Source organism: Coffea eugenioides, chromosome 9, assembly GCF_003713205.1.
Source record: "Coffea eugenioides isolate CCC68of chromosome 9, Ceug_1.0, whole genome shotgun sequence".
Lineage (NCBI taxonomy): Eukaryota > Viridiplantae > Streptophyta > Magnoliopsida > Gentianales > Rubiaceae > Coffea > Coffea eugenioides.
Genome location: NC_040043.1, coordinates 15044545 through 15064550, shown reverse-complemented (window position 1 = coordinate 15064550; position 20006 = coordinate 15044545). Strand labels below are relative to the sequence as shown.

The 20006-nt window shown below is 33.2% G+C and overlaps 1 protein-coding gene across 3 annotated transcripts; it reads right to left on the bottom strand.

Moving 5' to 3' along the window:
- Positions 1-6999: 6999 nt before the first annotated feature.
- On the bottom strand, positions 7000-13959 carry LOC113781923 (probable ribose-5-phosphate isomerase 4, chloroplastic). Of its 3 annotated transcripts, none has more exons than XM_027327793.1 (9): positions 13676-13959; positions 12732-12859; positions 11633-11702; positions 11146-11250; positions 10763-10858; positions 10610-10666; positions 9592-9709; positions 9431-9497; positions 7000-7356 (listed from the first exon to the last, which is right to left on the bottom strand). In XM_027327793.1, exons 1-9 carry the CDS (start codon positions 13838-13840, stop codon positions 7278-7280), a joined length of 885 nt encoding a protein of 294 aa, XP_027183594.1. In that variant the 5' UTR covers positions 13841-13959; the 3' UTR covers positions 7000-7277. The 3 variants fall into 3 exon arrangements, with proteins under 3 accessions (XP_027183594.1, XP_027183595.1, XP_027183596.1); XM_027327794.1 differs by having other exon boundaries at positions 11672-11702; XM_027327795.1 differs by lacking the exon at positions 11146-11250.
- Between the last annotated feature and the right edge of the window lie 6047 nt (positions 13960-20006).

Genomic DNA, 20006 nt, shown 5'->3' with positions numbered 1-20006 from the left:
GGCTCGATTAGCCAAAACTCGATTCGAGCTCGACTCGTTTGCACCCCTAGTTGCTAGGTAGTACCAGTCGAGGTGCTAAGGCAATAGGCCCATCAAAATTGACTAGACTATACTTCTTTATATTTAACAAACCAATTTTGAATTTGAAACCCAACTTTTGCACATATGTCATGAATCTAACGGTAATAGTGTATACACTGTCAGTACATATAAGATTTACTCTAAACATATTACTACTGTTGCCAGGAGTAGTTTGCAGAATTGGGAAGTAGTCTAAAAGCCGAAACAAATTTTCTATCTCACTTTCTGTTCCACTTTCTATTCTATTTTTTATTATATTACGATTTTTATATAAACATCATATTTTAATTCTTTCTTTTTTGTTTCCTTTAATTCCCAATAACTATTAATAGAGTAATACATGAAATTCAACAAACTAAAAATCAAAATTCATAAAAAAAATTTGTGAATTTTCTATTATATATTATCTTTTATCCTATTGTATTTTATTTTTTTTTTATCTTTTTAGGAGTTATTTGAACTTAAGGAAACAAAAAGGAATTAAAATATAGTGCTTATAAAGAAGACGTTGTAACGTAATAAAAAGTAGGATAAAAAGTAAAACAGAAAGTAAAGCAAAAGATCCGTGGCATCTAAAAGTTTAGTCCAAGCATACATACTATGCCTTGTCCTTAAGCTTTCGAAAATAGGTAAATGAAGATTACAGAATCCCACTTTTTTAGAATGATCAACAAATTTGGGCCCTAATGTGTTTTATTTGCTAATTGTTTACATATTTGATTTGTGGTATCAAAGCTATAAAGTTATTGAGAAATTAGATGCCCTTAATGGCATTTATTTATGGGTTAATTCCACTTTGTCCCCCCAAACTTTGCACGATTACCCACTTCAATCCCTAAACTTCAAAATGGGACACTTAAGTCTCTAAACTTATAAATACCTCCCAATTAAGAAAAATTGTTGACAAAATCCCGAATGCCGTTGGTGGTCAAAATGTCCCATTTTATAAGTTTAGGGATTTAAGTGTCCTAATTTATAAGTTTTAGGGACTTAAGTGTCCCATTTTGAAGTTTAGGGACTGAAGTAGGTAATCGTCCAAAGTTTGGGGGGACAAAGTGAAATTAACCCTTTATTTATCTACTTATTAATGTTAAGGTCCCCCTAAGTATATAATATTGGTTATATGAAATTCAATATTGACGTTACAAGTTTAGGGGTCTAAAATAACTAAACATTGGAACCGAGCCAAGAATGTATTGAACTACATTGTTTTGATTTCTTGATGAACTTAAATATTTATAATGCTTGAGTTTGGCTTGTTTATCAAGCCTAGCTCAGATAGGTCTTCTTTTTATTTATTTATTTTATTCTTTAATGAATCTTGAATAGCTTGATCTTTTTCTTTTACAACTGTTGAATTTTTTCCCTATAATTATTTTCAGTTGGTTTAAATGATTGTTGAAATGATGTTAAACGAGTTTTCACTTAACCAGATTTGAATCAAGTAGTATGTAGCAGCTTGATTGATTGTCATACTTCGATAAGGATTAAATTTTTTCTAACATTGTAGTATTCTAACGATGTGATATTGGCAATTCACTTTTTCTTATACCGACTCTATATGTTTTTTTTTATTTGGATTAATCCTTCTTACACGGATAATATATATACTATCAATCTTAAATGAATGCCAACTATAAAAAAATTAAATTTGAAATCTAACTTTTTCATATGTGTTATGAATCCAATGATGATGTATATATTATTCGATTCACATGTGTCTGTGGATATACATACATAACTGTGTACACACACACATATGTATGTAGCACACACACATGTATGTATATATATATATATATATATGTGTGTGTGTGTGTTTGTATATATATATATGTATGTATAGACATATGTATATGTATGTGTGTATATACATGTATTTATGTATGTATGCGTGTGTGTATTATATCCCAAAAAAAAAAAGTATGAATTATATACCACAAGGACAAAATTTGGTCAACCTAAATGACCCGCCCGGGGTCAGAACTGAGGAGCTAGCCCATTGTGTTGTGTTTTGGTCAGCAAACATCGCCTGAAAAGTGAAAATGGTGGCATGCTTACAAATGTTGTGCTGACACATTTTACAGCCCATTCAGCATCAAATGGTAAAAAAAGATTTTAAAAAAAAAGGGTTTGGACCTGTAGTATTGATCAGAGCTGATATCACCAAACCTTTTCTTTACAAAAAAAAAAAAAGTGAAAAAAAAAGATTTGGATTCTTGAAAAAAAATTCTGGAGTAATATAATGTTTGAGTACAGTTATCACTGTCGATTTCTAGGACCAAAAGTCAATTATAAAGATATTTATCCATTGCCGTCCAACATAGTCCTAACTTTGGTTGCAGGACTCGAATTAGAGGTGGCAAAATAGGCGGGATGGGCGGAATTTGTTTGGGTTCGAAATGAAACCGAATCATATGGGTTTGGGTCTAACCTTACTCATATGTGTTTTGGGACTAATTTGGATGGGATCACTTTGGGATGGATTTAGATTGATCCTGCCCAATACTCAAATCTATTTTTTATATTTTTTTCCTTTAATTCTTTTTATTTTTTATATAACTTTAATATTTTTATTTATTAAATTTCTTTTGATCTTATTGTGAATTTATATTTTCCTGAATTCATTTACACTCTAGAACGATCAACAGTTACTTTTAAAAGACATAACATTTTGGTAAGAATGAACATATTTTCTCCCTGAATTAAACCAAAAATTGGATTAACAAATAAAGGAAAAGATAGATATACAACCATATTCCAACCTTACCCATAATGTTGTCTGACACAAGGACTAGAAACAAGATTTTTTAACACCAAATTCATTCTTACTGGCATTCTTAAAATTTTCAAAATTTGATAAAAAAGAAATTCACATTAAATGTTGAATAAAGCTAGCACCGAAACGAAGAAGTTGATTAAAAATTGATAACAGGGTTGCATATAGAAATCTATGTAGATAGTTCAACAATTAGCATAAAATCAACATAAAGGGTGTCAACAGTTGTTAGTAAAGCATTGATTCTTGTAGACACCAAAATTTTACCAATTCATTTTATTTTTATTGTTATCTTTATTTTTTTAAAGTTGTTTAAATGAAATCATTTTTACTTAACTGGTTTTCTTTTGTAGGAATGTGAAGACAGGAAAAGAAAGAAAATGGAAGTGAAAAAAAATCAGATTTTTGAAAAAAAAAATCAAAGTTAAATTTTTTGATAAATGAAATTTTTTGGGAAGATATTTGGGCCCAATGGGTACCCAAGTATTTCCTAACATTTCTCATCAAATAATGGGTACAATTGGAATGCATCCCATTTTAAACCCAATATCAAATTATAATACATATCCCGCCCAAAGTCCTTTTGGGCATGGGTAGCCTGTTGGGACTTGGGACAAATTGCCACCTCTAACTCGAATACATAATTTTTTTTTTTTTAATTCTTCAAGGCTGATTATTTTTTGTTTGGTTGTTTTACATGATAAATTTCTCACAAGTCTCTTAGGAAGGGTACTCATGGGACATGACTAATTCTCATAGTCGTGAAGCTATTTAAAACGCCATTCATACGATTCATGATTGTGAAACATGTGGATGCACGGTAAGAATTTCATTCATACTCTTAATAGAGACATCAGCAAAATAAAGGGGGTATGGTTTAATATAAGGAAACTCTACCGTCTCTATTAGGCACCATACCTACAAATGATTGTAATTCAATAAACCCTTACCGCATCATTTAATAATTTGAATTCACAAAATCGTCTAAGAATTGATGTTTCTATTTGCAGATCCAATTAATGTTGAATTGATGCTCATCGATATGGTACCCGAGAGAGAGGTACAGTAGAACTCCTCTTAATCAATGCCATATATAACAATCATATTCTTTTCTTGTCCCTCTTGTTGTGTATTTGGAAAGGTTAGAACGAATTTGTTTACCAGCATTATGATCCCTGCCCTGATGAAATTTCTGTTTAAATCATCTTTTCCTTTGCTGAAGACGAAATGGTCGAAGTTGAGAGACTATCATGGCAGCTAGATTTTTAGACGGGAGAAGGATCTAAATATATCAAGACAATAACAAAATGGAGTATCATACGTGCACTCAAATGTACAATAATGGGCAGTAAGAGTTCGGCAAAATTACGTATGTAGATTCATACAAGAATCATTTATTTGGAAGTTATGGAACTATAACATGCAACAGGTTGGGAGCGGGTCGGGTTGGGTTGAATGGTAAGGTAAGAGGAATTTTAAATAGTCAAGACCTCCTAGTTATCAAAAGAAAAAAAGTACGGGTTGATTTGCAATGGCTTTCAAATTAATACGATGTTACAAAAATAATTTTTTTAAGGTTACACGAATATCATTTGGATTTTTATTCTCGTGTATGAAAATTAGTTTGATTAGAAACTTGATCCCATTGTTAGTTTGTCTGTATAAAAATACATGTGTGTTTGTAATCTTGCTAACAACTCAAATGACGTCTTTATCCGAATACACTCTAAAATTACTATTCTCAAGGAAGTATTATTGGAGAGATATAATACCAAAAAGCCTATTATGTAATTTACTCGCAAAATGCAAGTAGTCCACATGTATTGAGGTCGGACTAACCCTATCCAGGATGAACGTGTAATAAGAATCGAATCCAAACTTTTAATTCCTAACGTCTCAACCTTAATTACTAAACAATGCTCAATCAGCAACAAAATTTTTATCTTTTTTTGCCTCAATGCTTCGAATCTCTACTCTAATCAAGAAATCATGTATAAAAGATTGAGGTTGTGCCTATATTGATGAAGAAGTAGGGTTCTTAGACGGAAAAGGTGCTAGCCGGCAACCCTCAGTGGAAGAAATTAGAGCAAATAAAATCTAATAGGACACATATAAGTTCAGTGAATTTTAGGTATACACTGTTAGTATATATAAAATTTACTTATAGTCTAGGCATGTCAATGGGTCGGATCTTACCCAAATCCAACCTAGATCCACTATATTTGGATAGGGTTTGGATTTAATTTCTCAAATCCAGACCCGACCCGAAATTAAATCCAGACTCAACCCAGATCCAGACCCTGTGGCGTGGGTCTAGATAGGGTTTGATTTTCTATAATCCATGTTCAAATCCAAATTCATACCAAACTTTATTCAGACCCATATATATTTAATTAATGACTAGTACCTCAGAGTGCAATTACCAACCAAAGTGGAATTAATGACTATTACCTCAAAGTGGAATTACGTACCAAGTCTTTGAGATGCGTGTATGGTGCACAGAGGAGCCCCTTCTACTAAACATAAACTATTCTTCGATGGAAGACTAATGATCAAATTTTTTTGGCAGACTTAGGCAATGGCGCATCTTGTTTGGATACTCCTCTAATATACAAGAATTGGTCCGATTTTCCAGCAATTCCTTGATCAGTGAAGCAACCATCCATCAAAAGCTCATCAATTCTAAACTTTCATTCCACTTACAAGGAAATTCGGGCAGTGAAAAGGAGAACGTGTAAGTTCCAATTCCATTAAATTGGACAGCTTTATTTGGTACGTTGGACATTTCATCTTTCCCAGAACAACTTCTTTGACCTTCAATTCATCAACTCAGTGGAAGATTGATGTTAAGCATAACTCCTTTTCGAGATGTGGTTTAATAACATTATATAGCAAAAACTGTTGACTGCTCTTCAAAATTCAAATTACTTGAATATTTTTTTTTCTTTGTTTTTAATTGAGATATGCTGAATTTTGAACTACCAACATTGAAAACAGGTGGGGAAATAAAAAATTTGACCCAGGGTATAGCAAAGCTGTAGAACTATTAAACAGATTGAACTCTCCAGAGAAATTGACTAAAGGGAATAATCATGTTTTACCTACTGATGAATCAAACTCAAATGGGTTCAATAAGTTTCATATCAATTAGATAATTGAACTCTCCATTAGTGACTAATGATGATTGGATTGAATCAAAGAAAAAATGAATAAGTGTTTGTAAATCTTCTTATTCTATTATTTTTTTGTTATCGGTCCTTAGTCAAATGACTTTTATCTCATTCACTATTTAAGTGTTGAATTACGAGACATCTACCAATATTGAGGTTTAAATATGAAAAAGAGGTACAAAATTACATTTTTTTAATAAGATTAAATATTTATATATGTTATGGTTGTTTTCTTTTTGAAAACTAATCCTAATTGTCATTGTAATTGGTACAAACTTTTCAAGAAAAGGAAAAAAAGGTAAAGGCAAACAAATGAAATATTGGATATAGATGCAGTTGAATCTTTGAAAATATATACAAGTAGTCAACAATAATTCTTTCTTTGAGTTCACAATATTACATTCAACTTGTCGAATGTTAATTTTATTATTTGAAAACAAAAATTGGATGGTATTTATATCATATATGAACTCTATATATTTTAAATACATTTTTACATTAGTATGTTCAGAAAATACCCATGAATGTCCATTGGATACACAGATTCATAAGAGTCTGGGTATGAACTTACTTTTTCAGATCCAAAAGGGTTTGGATTTGGATCTGAGTCTAATTAAATTAAATGGATCTGAATTTGGATCAAATGATCCAAACTAAACCCTACCTATTGACATGCCTGTTATGGTCCAACAGCTAACAAACTGTGTCCCGTAAATGTAGGATAACCACTAAACCCAAAGTTTTATTCTAATGCTTGATTATCGAGAAAGTTTTATTCTAATGCTTGATTATCGAGAAGCTATGTCTACGTTAACGCCGGTGTCCCAATTCAAAATGGTGCCTGCTATTTCGGCTAGAATCAATAAAATATTTGCAGCAAAAGTGCAAGTGTTTGGCGACCAGCTGTTTGGTACGAGGTTTTGTTAAGGTTCAAAAAAAAGCATCAATGGAGAAGAAGAATATACTACATGACAATGACGCAGCTGACTGATGTGGTCAGAGCGGCAACTTAGCAACTGCCAAAAATGTCCCAAGATTTTATACCAGAATTCCACAAAATCAGAGATACTACATCAACAATATCTACCATTCAGACAACGGTTTGAAGAACTTCTAGTAGAGTTTTTAAGGTTTCATCAGCAATTCCAATGTTGTTCATTTCTAATGCAAGATTACTCTGATTAGATTTCTCATTAAAGGGTTTGCAGCTGTAGTTCCAGAGAGTGTGGAGCAAGCTACTATATCAGTTAAGCTCTCCCTGCTTCAAGAATCAAATTGTTGTCGATAATGCGCTGCCCGTTCTCAGAAGCAATGACTGCAGTACACCTGAAATTTATGGAATGTTTCAAGATCAACCAAAATTGTCAGCAGTGGAGATATTAAAGGAAGATAGCCACATATGATTAAAGCACAAGCCAATGTCTGGGTAACAAGTCCTAGAATTGACAAGCACAAGCGATCAGTAGTCAGTAGCTGCATGATCACAGCAGATGGCATTTTCTTCTATAATCAATTTAAACAAATACAGTAGATATTCTATAAGCATGTATTGATTTCATCATTACTATGTGAAAAATGGTGCCTTTAGTGATTCATGATGCCAGTCCTATCACTAAAGAGGCTTATGCAAAGTCACTTGAGTTGATGAAGAAAGCTAGTCAGAGTTAAGCTACTTGACCAAGCATTTCGCTTATTGTTTTTTGTGTCTTAAACTAGTGGATGCCTTTTTGTCGACAGGATCTTTGTTCCCCTTGTCTTTCTTCTTTATTCTTTTGGAGTGGCTTACTTGGCGCTTCTCTTTCTTGTCCTTGCATTAGGACTAGAAATGGGGGCATACCGAAGCTTACTCGCCCATAAAATTGGCTGACCAGTCAGTCTCTCTTCTCTCACTGAAGAAGCTTTAAGAGTCAAAGGAGAATCAGCCATGTGATTTTCAACCAGTTAGCACTAATCATGGTAATGACTCTGTAAGAGACCAATGAATGCATGGAACTTGTATAATTATCACTTTGAGATATTAACAAGAGGGGAGTCTATTAATTGAAGCTCCCACCTGTTGACCATCAAATGCATCTCTAACAAATTTTTAATCTCTCATCATACGTAGAACCTCCCGGTAACTTGGGTAGAAGATAGCGTGAACACCATCCAGTGGGCGAATTTGAGAATGAACAGAAACGGAAAATTGCTCCCTTAACTTCATCAATCAAGATGGCAGCACCAAGAGAAGTAACTATATTAGACCTCAGAGGAGAAGAATGTACACTTGGTGAGAAATCCTGGTTCCTGGCCTGGTCCATATCTCCGCATAATGAGCTATAGAACTCTCTAACCACCATGTTGAGTAACCCAACACTTTCCAGCCAAATCCCATCAGCTACTTTCAGAGCTTCAGTTCATCTCTTTCTCCTCAGTATGGTGGATATCCATGCAACTGGCTGGTCTTACATTCCACAAACTGAACCAATCTACAGATTGAAATTAATCAGCCTAATCATCATTAATGACTATTACCTCAAAGTGGAATTACCAAGTCTTGGAGATGCGTGTATGGTGCACAGAGGAGCCCCTTCTACCAAACATAAACTATTCTTCGATGAAAGACTAATGATCAAATTTTTTGGCAGACTTAGGCAATGGCGCATCTTGTTTGGATAACATAGACAGCTGCTAATCAGATACTCTTCTAATATACATGCATTGGTCCTATTTATCCTTGGTCAGTGGAGCAACCATCCATCAAAAGCTCATTAATTCTAAACTTTCATTCCACTTACAAGGAAATTCAGGCAGTGAAAAGGAGAACGTGTAAGCACCAATTCCATTAAATTGGACAGCTTTATTCTTTCCCTCTACAGTTCAGGCACCCAGAACAACTCCTTTGACCTTCAATTCATCAACTCAGTGGAAGATTGATGTTAAGCATAACTCCTTTTCGAGGTGTGGTTTAATAACATTATATAGCAAAAACTGTTGACTGTTCTTCTAAGTTCAAATTACTTGAATATTTTTTTGTTTTTTCCTTTGTTTTTAATTGAGATATGCTGAATTTTGAACTATTGGAAACAGCTGGGGAAATCAAAAAATTGATCCAGGGTATACCAAAGCTGTAGAACTATTAAACAGATTGAACTCTCAAGAGAAATTAACTAAAGGGAATAATCATGTTTTACCTACTGATGAATCAAACTCAAATAGGTTCAATAAGTTTCATATCAATTAGATAACAGTTCAAATCCTATATACTCAATAATGACTAGAAGTAGATTGACTATTGATTAATTACCAGAAGTACAAAAACAGGCGAAAGTGTAATGCTTACCATGCAGACTGAATCTCAATGCAGCAAGCAAAAAGGATAATCACATATATTACAGACAATATGCAAAAGAAAACTCACGGAATCCTGCATATAATTCCATGCTCTACAACACCATCAACTTGTTCAAGACAATTGGCTACATCAGCTGCCAAAAAAAAATAATGATGATTGTCTAGCAAAAGTAATGCAGATAGGTTTAAGAGAAAGGAAACAATTAATTATGATGGTCTAGATGATACCAAGGCTTATGATTGGGGATGTAAATATTAAATCTAGCACATTATGCCCTTCTTTTGTCACCATTGGGAAGTCACCACCAAGGGGGCCAGCATACCCTACAGATGGTCTCCTCCAGACCTACACGAAATAAAAAGATCAGTGCCGAAGATTTGAGAACATTTCTAACCATGTAAAAACAAAGATGTAACTGAAGGAAGAGCCATTATTGCGAGGTACTAAATCAAAACAGAAACAAGGAAACAGGGAGAAAAAACAATAACAGCAGATATGCGTACTACATAAAACGAAAGGAACAATCACAGCTTTCTGGAATACGGTTGAAATGAGCTCAGACCAGGAAAAGTAGATTATTTTAGTTCTGAAGTCGGTAGGTCCATACAGTATATTATTTTAGTTCTGAAGTCAGTAGGTCCCTGTGGTCTCTGAAGAAAAGGTACTGGGAGGTATCAGACAGCAGTTTTTCCAGACTGTTTACATTAAAACCTTTTAAAATCAGCTGTTCGGAAAGAGTCCTAGCTAGGGACTTCCTATCAGAAAGGGAAAAACATTGGTAGTCACTTACAACAACACCACTTGTATAAATTTGGACAATAGTAGGAAGAGACATAAACATAATCTTCAACCAGTGAATTATCTAGCCCAAGAGTAACTTGACTCAGTTTAAACAAGGTTTTGCAGGGGAAAAAGCATGTTGGTGATAGTTGTCATTCCTTTCTACCAAACATACTGGACCAATACATCTTTTTCCTATTTTAGGGGATTGTTTACCCCCAGGAAGCTTTTCACTGTTTTCCCTTCTTCTTTTGCTGGCATGAAGACTAAAAGGGGCAGGAAAATTTTCGCACCGTGATGTCTCAATGATGCCTAGATACTTGGCTATTTGATATCATTTTCTTTCCTCCCATCCCATGAAAGAAAACATACCATATTGAAAGAACACACGAAGATTTAAAAAAAAAAAGACTACCTAAAACACTTAGGCAGTACAGGATGGATTACTATTGTTTCTAGGCATACCTCAGCATCACCAAGGAATAGATCATCAATCTCTTCAGCAGTTTCCATCCAGTTAAACTAAAACATAAATTTATAATGTCAAGCTGCTTGTCTTTCTGGTTCTAGACTTTATCTCCATCCTAAAAATATCAAATACACACTATTTAAGCTTACAGATTGTATTAAAACGGGGATTGATCCATCCAGATCACTTCTATACTGCTTCTCAGTGACAATGAAGACAAGCTTTTCGGCAGCTCCAAGAATAGTCTGCAAGGAAAGGTAACCACTGCATCTGACACAAGAAATTAAGCTGTACAAAGACCACATGAAATGAAAAATCAAGCCAACTTGGATGCCTTGGAAAGCCAAAGATAGTATCTAGCAAGAAGGAAATCTCAAAGAGAGATCTATAGAGTTGAAATGATAAACTTCCAGAACAAAATTTGATGCGTGGTTTACCGCAGCATTTGTGCTTCATTCTTTCTTTTCTATGCTTTTCAAACTGAGACTAGTATTATATATTTACATGAGTAAACTTACTTAAACTGACTGACCTTTTCTTGAATAATTGACTCCTCTCCCATCATTTTCCGACGCCCTATAATGGCAGAAAGTGTCACCTCCTCTATAACATCAGCATCACTAAATGCTACATCAATCTACTATACAGAGAGCCAAAAATTTTGTTATACATCATTTAAGATTTTTTTTTTCCCACGACATTTAATATATTAAAACGCAAAATAGTATGGAACAGCAAACAAGCAGAATTTGGGCCTACAGTTCATTATTACTGTAAAGCGCAACCTAACATGCTGTTCCCTTTCTATTCCACAGTCCAAAAGTAATCATAAAATTTCCTATCTATCCTATAATTTCATCAATTCAAAAGGTAAAAGATTTAACAGATTCACAAAACCACTAAAAAAGATCTAAGGGTGCTTTTTTTTTTCCATGCAATTAGTAGAGAGCTCGGTAACAAATCCACAAGCCCCAGAAAGAATACAAATGCAGAATCAATGATAAGAAAATGGTTCATACTTTTGAGCTTCCCTCATATTGTTCCAAGGGAATGCCTACCTTGGCTGCCACACTTGCACTACCAACACATCTGCGTCACAAAGCTGCTGATTAATTCTAAGGGAAGAGTAAATCTGCTCAATCAAAGGTTCCCACTTTTACAGTGGACAGAGTGACTTTAAAGAAATTGAAGTTGTTAACTTAGAACTGAAAAGAAAGGAAACAGAGACTGTAATTACCATGACAACTCATCTTTTGATAACAGTAACATGTTTAAAAACATTTATACAACATTTGCAGGATATATATGATCTTATTTGCTCCAAGACACAATCAGCTAGAAGAAGCAAGAGTTTCCAAAACCAACTTAATTTAAGGGGACCAATTGTTCTTGTCAATTAATTTTTTAGATAATTCTAAAGCAATTTTGCAAAGAAAAGATGCTATCAGCCAGTGGCAAATCCAAGATTTGAGACGAGGGGCAGGGCGGACTTGTGTAAAGAACAAAAAGATATTGAGCAAGTGCCTAATACAGTTAGCAAAAAAGGAAAAATAAGATTAAAGATCATATCTCTGCTCAAGCTTCAACTGGGCAGAATTTGAAGATTAGCAACCTAATTGGGAGCAAAAGATACATTTTCCATTTCAGAAGTTTCTTTGTTTTTTTTTGGGTCCTAAGCTTATTTTGCTCTTTTACTTGTTTGCTGGAATTAATCAGAATTGTGTAGTTTGACTGTTTGTCTATTGTATTAGGCGAGCAATTGGAATTTAAAAGGAAGTATAACTGAATTTATTGGAGTGAAATGAGTACAAAAGTCACTCCTATTTAACAAATGGAAACATAGTTAAACCTATATGATCTACCCATGAAGATAAGCTAATTGAAAAATAAATGCAAAGGTATTCTTAAAGCAGGGAAAATGTAAAACTTTCTGACAGCAAAAATTTTCAAATGTATATTGGTAGAGGCGGCTGCCGACAACCTCCCCCCCCCCCCCCCCACAACCAAAAAAAAAAAAAACTCCCCCTGATCCCCCAATCGCACAAAATTCAAAACAGAGGCTCATGCATATGACTAACCACCAAGATGATGCTAAAAGAATTAAAGAATTTGATTTACGTGGGTGTGCCAACTATATCTTTTAGTGCACCAGCCTTAAGTTGCTGACCCAAGTAATGTATGGCCAAATCAGAAGCATGACCAGCTCCAAATCCAACCACCATACCACTTTTGACATAAGAATCCACCTGAAGATAAAACAGAACTTGGTATTAACTACACAAATCAAGTGTAATTGAGAGAATTTGTCATCAGTTCTCGTAAACCATTTCCTCCTATGTGTCCACTTTATTTGAGTCTTTTCCATGTTGCTTGACAGAAGAAATTGGACTGAATTGCATCAAAGACCATACCACATCCTTCCTGAGCTAGTCTACTTCTTCAACACCATCAAAAATTACAGCCTGAGTTATAATTTCATCAGTATAAGTCCAAATTGTATTCACACACACACCCTTTCTTGTTTTCTTTTCTGAATTAAAGGCAGTGAATACAACTTCGAAAAACGTCCCACAACAATTGTTGTTGAATTACACTTATTGTGCTTGTGCATACATTTGTTGCATTCATGTATACATTTGAAGTTTCGATACAGCAACATTGCACTCGGCAATTGCAACCGGAATGAGCTTCATGCATAACATTCAATGCATTGAAAAACCTTATAGCCTGTAAAAACATCAATTCTTCCTTTACAAAATATTCCTATAGAACCAATAGCAAAATTGATCAACCAAAGTTGCAATCTGACTACTAGTTCAGCTGAAAATTCTATAGACCACCTTAATATATCAAAAGAATTAGTCTTAAACACCTGAACGTTCGGTGTTTGAAAGGTTTTCAACCAATTAATTAAAGATTTTTTCAAAACAACCTGCAATTAACAACAATCTTTGAAGATAACCAAGAAACAAAAACAAAGTGAAAATGCAAGAAAGTACAAAATTAGCGATATGATATGCTCAAAAGGTAGTAGAATATAGTAGGGTGCGAGAGTGAGTTACGGTGTGCTTGGCTGCTTGGAGGAGAGCAGAGTTGTCGGAGAGACTAGAGCGAGTGACAATGGATAAGGAATTTGTTCTTCTGGTGAAGGTAATTTTTGATGCCAAACAAGGATGGAACCAACTTCGGAATGATGACGAAAATGGAAGAACTGAGGATGATGCCATTCTTGGGCTGTCAATAAAAATCTTCCTCTCTTGCTACTGCTTGTTTTTCTGATATACAGTGCTGTTCTTGATGGGTCATTTGACTCCCTGGGATAGATTTGAAAGGATAAGAAAATGGCGCTCTCTTCATCTCATGTCACCGCCCACGTTTCCTTTTTACTCTTCTTCCTTCTTTTTGCAATTTTGAACTGATTTCACCATTAAAAAAAAAAAAAAAAAGGAATAGTTACAGAAACCTCCCCTAAGGTTTTTAAAATAGCACTAATCTCCTCTAGCATGAATTTGGGCCCTATAACTGATGTAAGATAGGGTAAATTTACTTATATACCCTTAGAGTTTAAGGTCGTTAGTAAACAAATTTGGAGCAAAAAAAATTAGGACAATAAACAAGTTCAGGATAACTAATTAAACGAGATTAATGGTTATTTTTTACCTGATTAGACATTGTAAGTACTCTTACAAAATCGCACCAATTGATGCTCTAATATGACATTATTTTGTGATTCATAGCACTTGAGAGGACAATCCAAATTATATATTATTTGCATAGAAGAGAAGCAGAAGTAAGAAAAATGTAAGGGAAAGAAACCTCCACGCAAGGCTCCATAAGAGAATAAGTTTTGGTGTTTTTGGTTGAATTCACTTTATTTTAAACATTCATGAAATGAAATGAGAAAGAAAGTAGAAATCAAGGCAAAATCTAGCAATTTTTTTTTGTTAAAAATTTGCAGCAATCAAGAGACAATAAGTAAGCAATCGTTCATCTCAACTTAATATAAAAAGTTTCTTTAGTAAAGAAGAGTTTCTGGAGTTAGCTGTACACTTTTTATGTTTTAAAACCTTAGATTTCTAAACGTGCGTTCATTGCTTCTTCTAGTTGTAGTTACTGCACTTATTTTCTTTGCCCTTATATCCTCTTCCATTTTACTAATTGTTTCCACATTTTAATGCTTTTCATTCTTTTACTAATATAACCTCACAAGTGACAAAAAAGGTACAAATGGAACAAAATTATTATCTCACTTCTCAAAATATTTTTTTTAATGGCATTTTCTATAACATGTGCTGAATCTGCATCAAAATCTTAAGTTTAGAGAAGGTTAGTGCTATTTTCAAAACCTCTGGGAGGTGAGTGCAACTATTAGAAACCTCAAGGGAGGTTTTTGCAATTATCCCAAAAAAGGGTTGGACTAAATTCAGATCTACTATTTGTGGTCAATAAATAAAAAAAAATGTTTGGATAGAATATTATTTGAAATAATTATTGTAACACTTTTTGCGATACAATGTATGTGAGATAAAAAGGCAATTAGAAATATAAAATGGTGAATTGAAAAATATGTTTATGATACAAGCGAAATATTATTTGGTATAACTTAACTATCCAAAAACATTAGCAAAAGGGTGAGATTTAAGAAAGGCAGTAGAGGAAATGACAATTTAAACTCAAGATTTATGATTTTTGAGGTCTCAAGCCTAGCTATTTAACCAAAGTTTCGTTGGCAACTTCTTACCTGTCACTTATCTTCCTAAAAAGTGTAAAGTTTTTTTTATTAATTGCGCCCTCAATCAATATAAATGTTGATATATTGATCTTTTTTTCGCTCCTTAATTTACATGTTAGTAGTCATTTTTTTCCCCTAAGTTTAATTATATTTTGGTAAGCTCATACACTCAATAAAATTTGTAAAGGTTTTCAAATAGTGATGTATTTGAAACAAATTATTCGACTTAAACGCATGAGTAGTTTAGTCAAAAGTTCGACTCAAATTTGATCAAGATGAGCTACTTGACAAGGTATTCAAGTCGCATATGAGCAAGAAAAATCAAAACTCATGTAATTGTGCAGACTTTTTGAATAATCACGTGTCAGTGTAGCAACATAATTATTGTAAGAAATTTGTGATTTTGGTCTTGTAATCATGTGTCACTATAGTAACGTAATTATTGTAAGTAGACCATGTTTAGACAAAATTAAACTTTTCGAAGGGTTAGTTCTCCAAAGTTTAATTTGTACCAACTGTTATCTTGGATGGGTAGATTACTTCTAATTATCCATTATTAATTGATTAATCAGAAAATACTGCCAAGTGTCCTGCAAATTTGAGCCCTTCTTCAAATGACAGCCTTTTGACGTCCCAAAAGGACAATGTGTGAAGGACAAAAAGGACAATGGAGCAAATGCAAAGACGACTCTTGCCATCCCTTAAAGTGGGCTTGGGACTGGATTATACCCCAAAGTTAGACCCATGGATTTGGTTTGGTCCCATGCTGGGCTTTACTATATTTGCTCCTAAGCCTTCGAGCTAAAAGAATCCCAACAGAAAATTTTTCCTAGTAAATCATCTTTCCACATTGTAAACTTACCTTGCATTTAAAGTGATATACATGATTAAATAAATAAATAAAGGACGTTTTGAACATCACTATTTTGACACATTTGTATTGGCAATTGTACATGTCCTTTACATTTTTAGTATTTAGATTCCCCATTTTGACACATTTTTTGATTTTGATTAATTAGCTATTTACACAATCTACAGAAACTGAGAACAGTCTCTAAAATCAGATTAGGGTCAATGAGTTTGTCAAGGGAATTAAACTTGTTCTTTTTTAGGTTTTTGTGATGTAATCTTCATGGATGGTGTAGTCAAATTTTTACTTGGCCAATAAATTACCACAACAATCGATATGAGATTATAACTCAATGAATCATTGGAGTCAGTTTAGCGGTCAGAGGAGAACTCTTAAAGTCATTATTGCTGTTAAATTTAGAATTTGAATCCTGTGTGCCTGACAGTTAGGAGTAAGAAGGGTAAAAGAAAAAAGAAAAAAATCTATAACTCGATGAATTTATTTTAAATGAATCTTTTTAATAGTTATTCGGAAGAGGAATGGAAAGGAAAAAGCAGAGAATGAGAAAAGAAATTCGCGACAAAATAATGCGTTTTATCCTTAATAAGATTTAATGTCTAAAAATCAAATCCCAATAAATTTTTGGTATATATAGGAATCCAAAATGATAATTAAGTACTATCGTATTAAGAATCTAATCTCAACTGATTCTCATGATTACACTAGGATCGGTTGATCCTTTATCTTTTTCTAAAGAACATGAGCATTTTCCCAGGATAGGGCCATGTGCATTTGTCATGATAATGGTTCTCTTTTTTCATACATCATTTAGTCTCATGCAAGTGCATTTGAATTATGTTCACTGGCCCTCCACCCTTTTCCAATGTCTGAAAAAACTTTTTAATTAATTCGTGACAAGAATTCAATCATGGAAAACGATTCCCGGATGACAAAGGAGGAATGCCAACTCTTGAGCTTCATGGACCACAAGTATGAAGATTGGCATCTAAATCCACATTGGGAAAAACTTCCTTGTTTGGACGGTGGTTTTTGCAAAAAAAAAAATTTTACGTTTTTCGTAAATATATTTTTCAATTTTTTTTATTTTACATACATCAAATCGTTACAGTACATTTCTCTTTTACCAAAAAATCCCTAAAAATAGTAACAAAAAAAAAGTTGAAAAATTTGCTTTTAACATATGAACTCAATGTTTATGTTACTTTTTTTAAGCTGTATATAAAATAAAGTATTAAGTTAAGTTTTGAGTTGATTTTTTCGCAGCAAGAAAGACTCTATAGTCTTTTTTTGGCCACTGGGAGTTTTGAGTTGATTTATTGTATTTAATATTAGTCTCAAAAGATGCCCGGACATTAAAAAAAAAGAAAAAGAAAAAAAGGAACACCATTACAAGAACCTATTGTCTGAAGTGTTGCGAAAAAATCGTTTATTGGAATGTCGAATGGAAACAAAGAATCTTAAATACTTTACATATAAGCGCCTTTGATTATAAGTTAAATATTTATTCCTAAAGTTTGTCACATTTATATAAGCGCCTAATTTTTTTAAAGAAAAAATAAAAGATTATGACCGTTTAGCCATTTTAGTCATAAGGTCATAAAGAATTTGCTTGTAGTCAAAATAGCAAATATTACAAGCACTTATGTAAACCACCTTTCTTGCACATGTATCCGAAAAGAAAAACCTGCTCCAATAACTTTTCCCTTTTTTGACTATTTTTTGATACAAAAATAATAAAATATGAGAAATAAATTATTAGGTTGATGTCTTAGCACGTAAAAGTTCTGATTCAAATCGCCATTTTGCTTCCCTTACCCTGTTTTTTAAATCCTACCTTTCTGGGTTCAAATCCACATTTTACTTCCCTTTCCCTTCTTTTTAAATCCTACCTTTTTTGGTTCAAATTCATATTTTTCTTCCCTATCCCTGCTTTTTAAATCCTAATGCTGAAAAAAAAATTTTAAAAAAAGAGAAATAAATTACTAGTGTATGATTAAGGTCTAGAAGCCTTTGTCCGGACTGGGTCGCCACGGGGATAAAGAAGTGGAACGTTGGAAACAAATGGGCCTACCATAAATCTAGACAAAAAGGCCTATATCATTATTTCTGGATATGGCCCGCTTTGACTGTAACCCAACGTCTTTATTGTCTGCATTATTTTCTTTACTTTGTCACATTTAAATAAGATGATTGGTTTTTTTTTTTTTTTTTTTTGTGCCCAATTTTATACGTGGAACGGTGGAAGTGACAAGTGAAGAATGAACTTTCAACATGTCTACTTAAAGCTACTTTAGGTATAACTAAAAGTTACCGGCAAGTAAAAATGAAAGTGTTTGCCTAAATGATTTTACATCATTATTTGATATGACATGCCTGCGGTAAATTTATGAAATATTTATATCGGGGTATGAATATCTATATAGTGATAGATTCATATACACAATGTGAGAAATTTTAACTACCAATTAATGTCATTTCTCACCAGGTAATTTGTGCCAAAATATGTGATTTTGACAAACCTTTTATTATTATTTTTTTTGAAGTAGGGGAGGAGCGAGAATTAAGAAGCAAGGAGCGGTTAGGGAGATTTGAATACAGTAATTCTAATTTCTGAAATTTCAACTTTAGTTACTGAATCAAAACCTTCTCAACAATGTTTATTGTATTATGTCCCTAATCACAATATGCATGTTTTTTTTTTTTGTATGTTTTTATAGGAAAGAATTAATCACATAGGCAGTGACATTTTTCGTGATCCTAAGAAGTCCCTTTTAAATTTTGTGGTCAATCATAACGTAATTCAAAATATCTACAAATACGTTTCAAATTAATCCTAGCTACATTAATCATGTACAGCAAAAAATGGGGTTTGCACAAAAGAATGGATTTTGACATACACGCAATTAGATGAAACTATTAAAAACAACAGTACAGTTTTACCGTTTTGATTGGCCATGATAGTTTCAGCCACAGAGTAGTATATTTGTTGGATCAACTAATGTAACCTATTCTCAATTGCTATATATTTTAAGGATTAAACTTATGTACACTGATAGTGTATACACGTTTACCATTGAGTACATGACACATAATCCAAATTTGAATATGAAATCCAAATTTTGTATATGTATCGTGCATCCAATCGTGATAATGTATGCACTGGCAATGTATATATAAGATTTACTTATATTTTAATCCTATGGGACTTAAAGTTTCAATCTTGAGTTATATTATCAAGAAAAATTCACATAAATTAACTAGTTGGTCTAGTAGTCAAAGTTGACGCCTATAAATTAGCAGTCTCAAGTTAAGTTTCAATAAATGTAAATATGTTTTAACTAGAGTTTAGTTTTCATTCCACTAATTAAGGGTTATTAGTTGTAATGCTCAAGTCAATTCGCATTTATTTCAGTCACAATTCTGGATTAATTATAAGAGTAAATTTTATATACACTTATATATAAAAAAAATATTTTCTCGTAAACTAAAAACACATTGTTTTCCCCTTTTTCTGCTCAAATTTTGGAAGGATGGAAAGCACTAAACCTTATAAAACTTTTTGTGGCTGGTGATCAACTTAACACAACCATTTCCCTCTTTTTACCCAAAAAATCTGTATTTAGATCCGAGAGTCTTGAAGATTAGGGTGGCCTCATTAGGTATAGAAGTTGTGCCATGTGGCTTGGGCGTACCTTGATAGCAGCGTATGGCTTTTGACCAGGAGTCAGAATTTGACGTATTTGTCAAACTTTAGTACTACTACTAGATTTTTGATCCTAAGGTCCTTAAC

Bases quoted from the DNA above. Each gene is read 5' to 3' on its own strand.
- LOC113781923 (XM_027327793.1), bottom strand. From the start codon at position 13,840: ATGGCATCATCCTCAGTTCTTCCATTTTCGTCATCATTCCGAAGTTGG. The intron at 11,703-12,731 runs GTAAATCAAATT...TTTGTGACGCAG, and splicing joins GATATAGTTGGCACACCCAC to ATGTGTTGGTAGTGCAAGTG. The intron at 10,667-10,762 runs GTAAGCTTAAAT...TTTATGTTTTAG, and splicing joins TCCCCGTTTTAATACAATCT to TTTAACTGGATGGAAACTGC.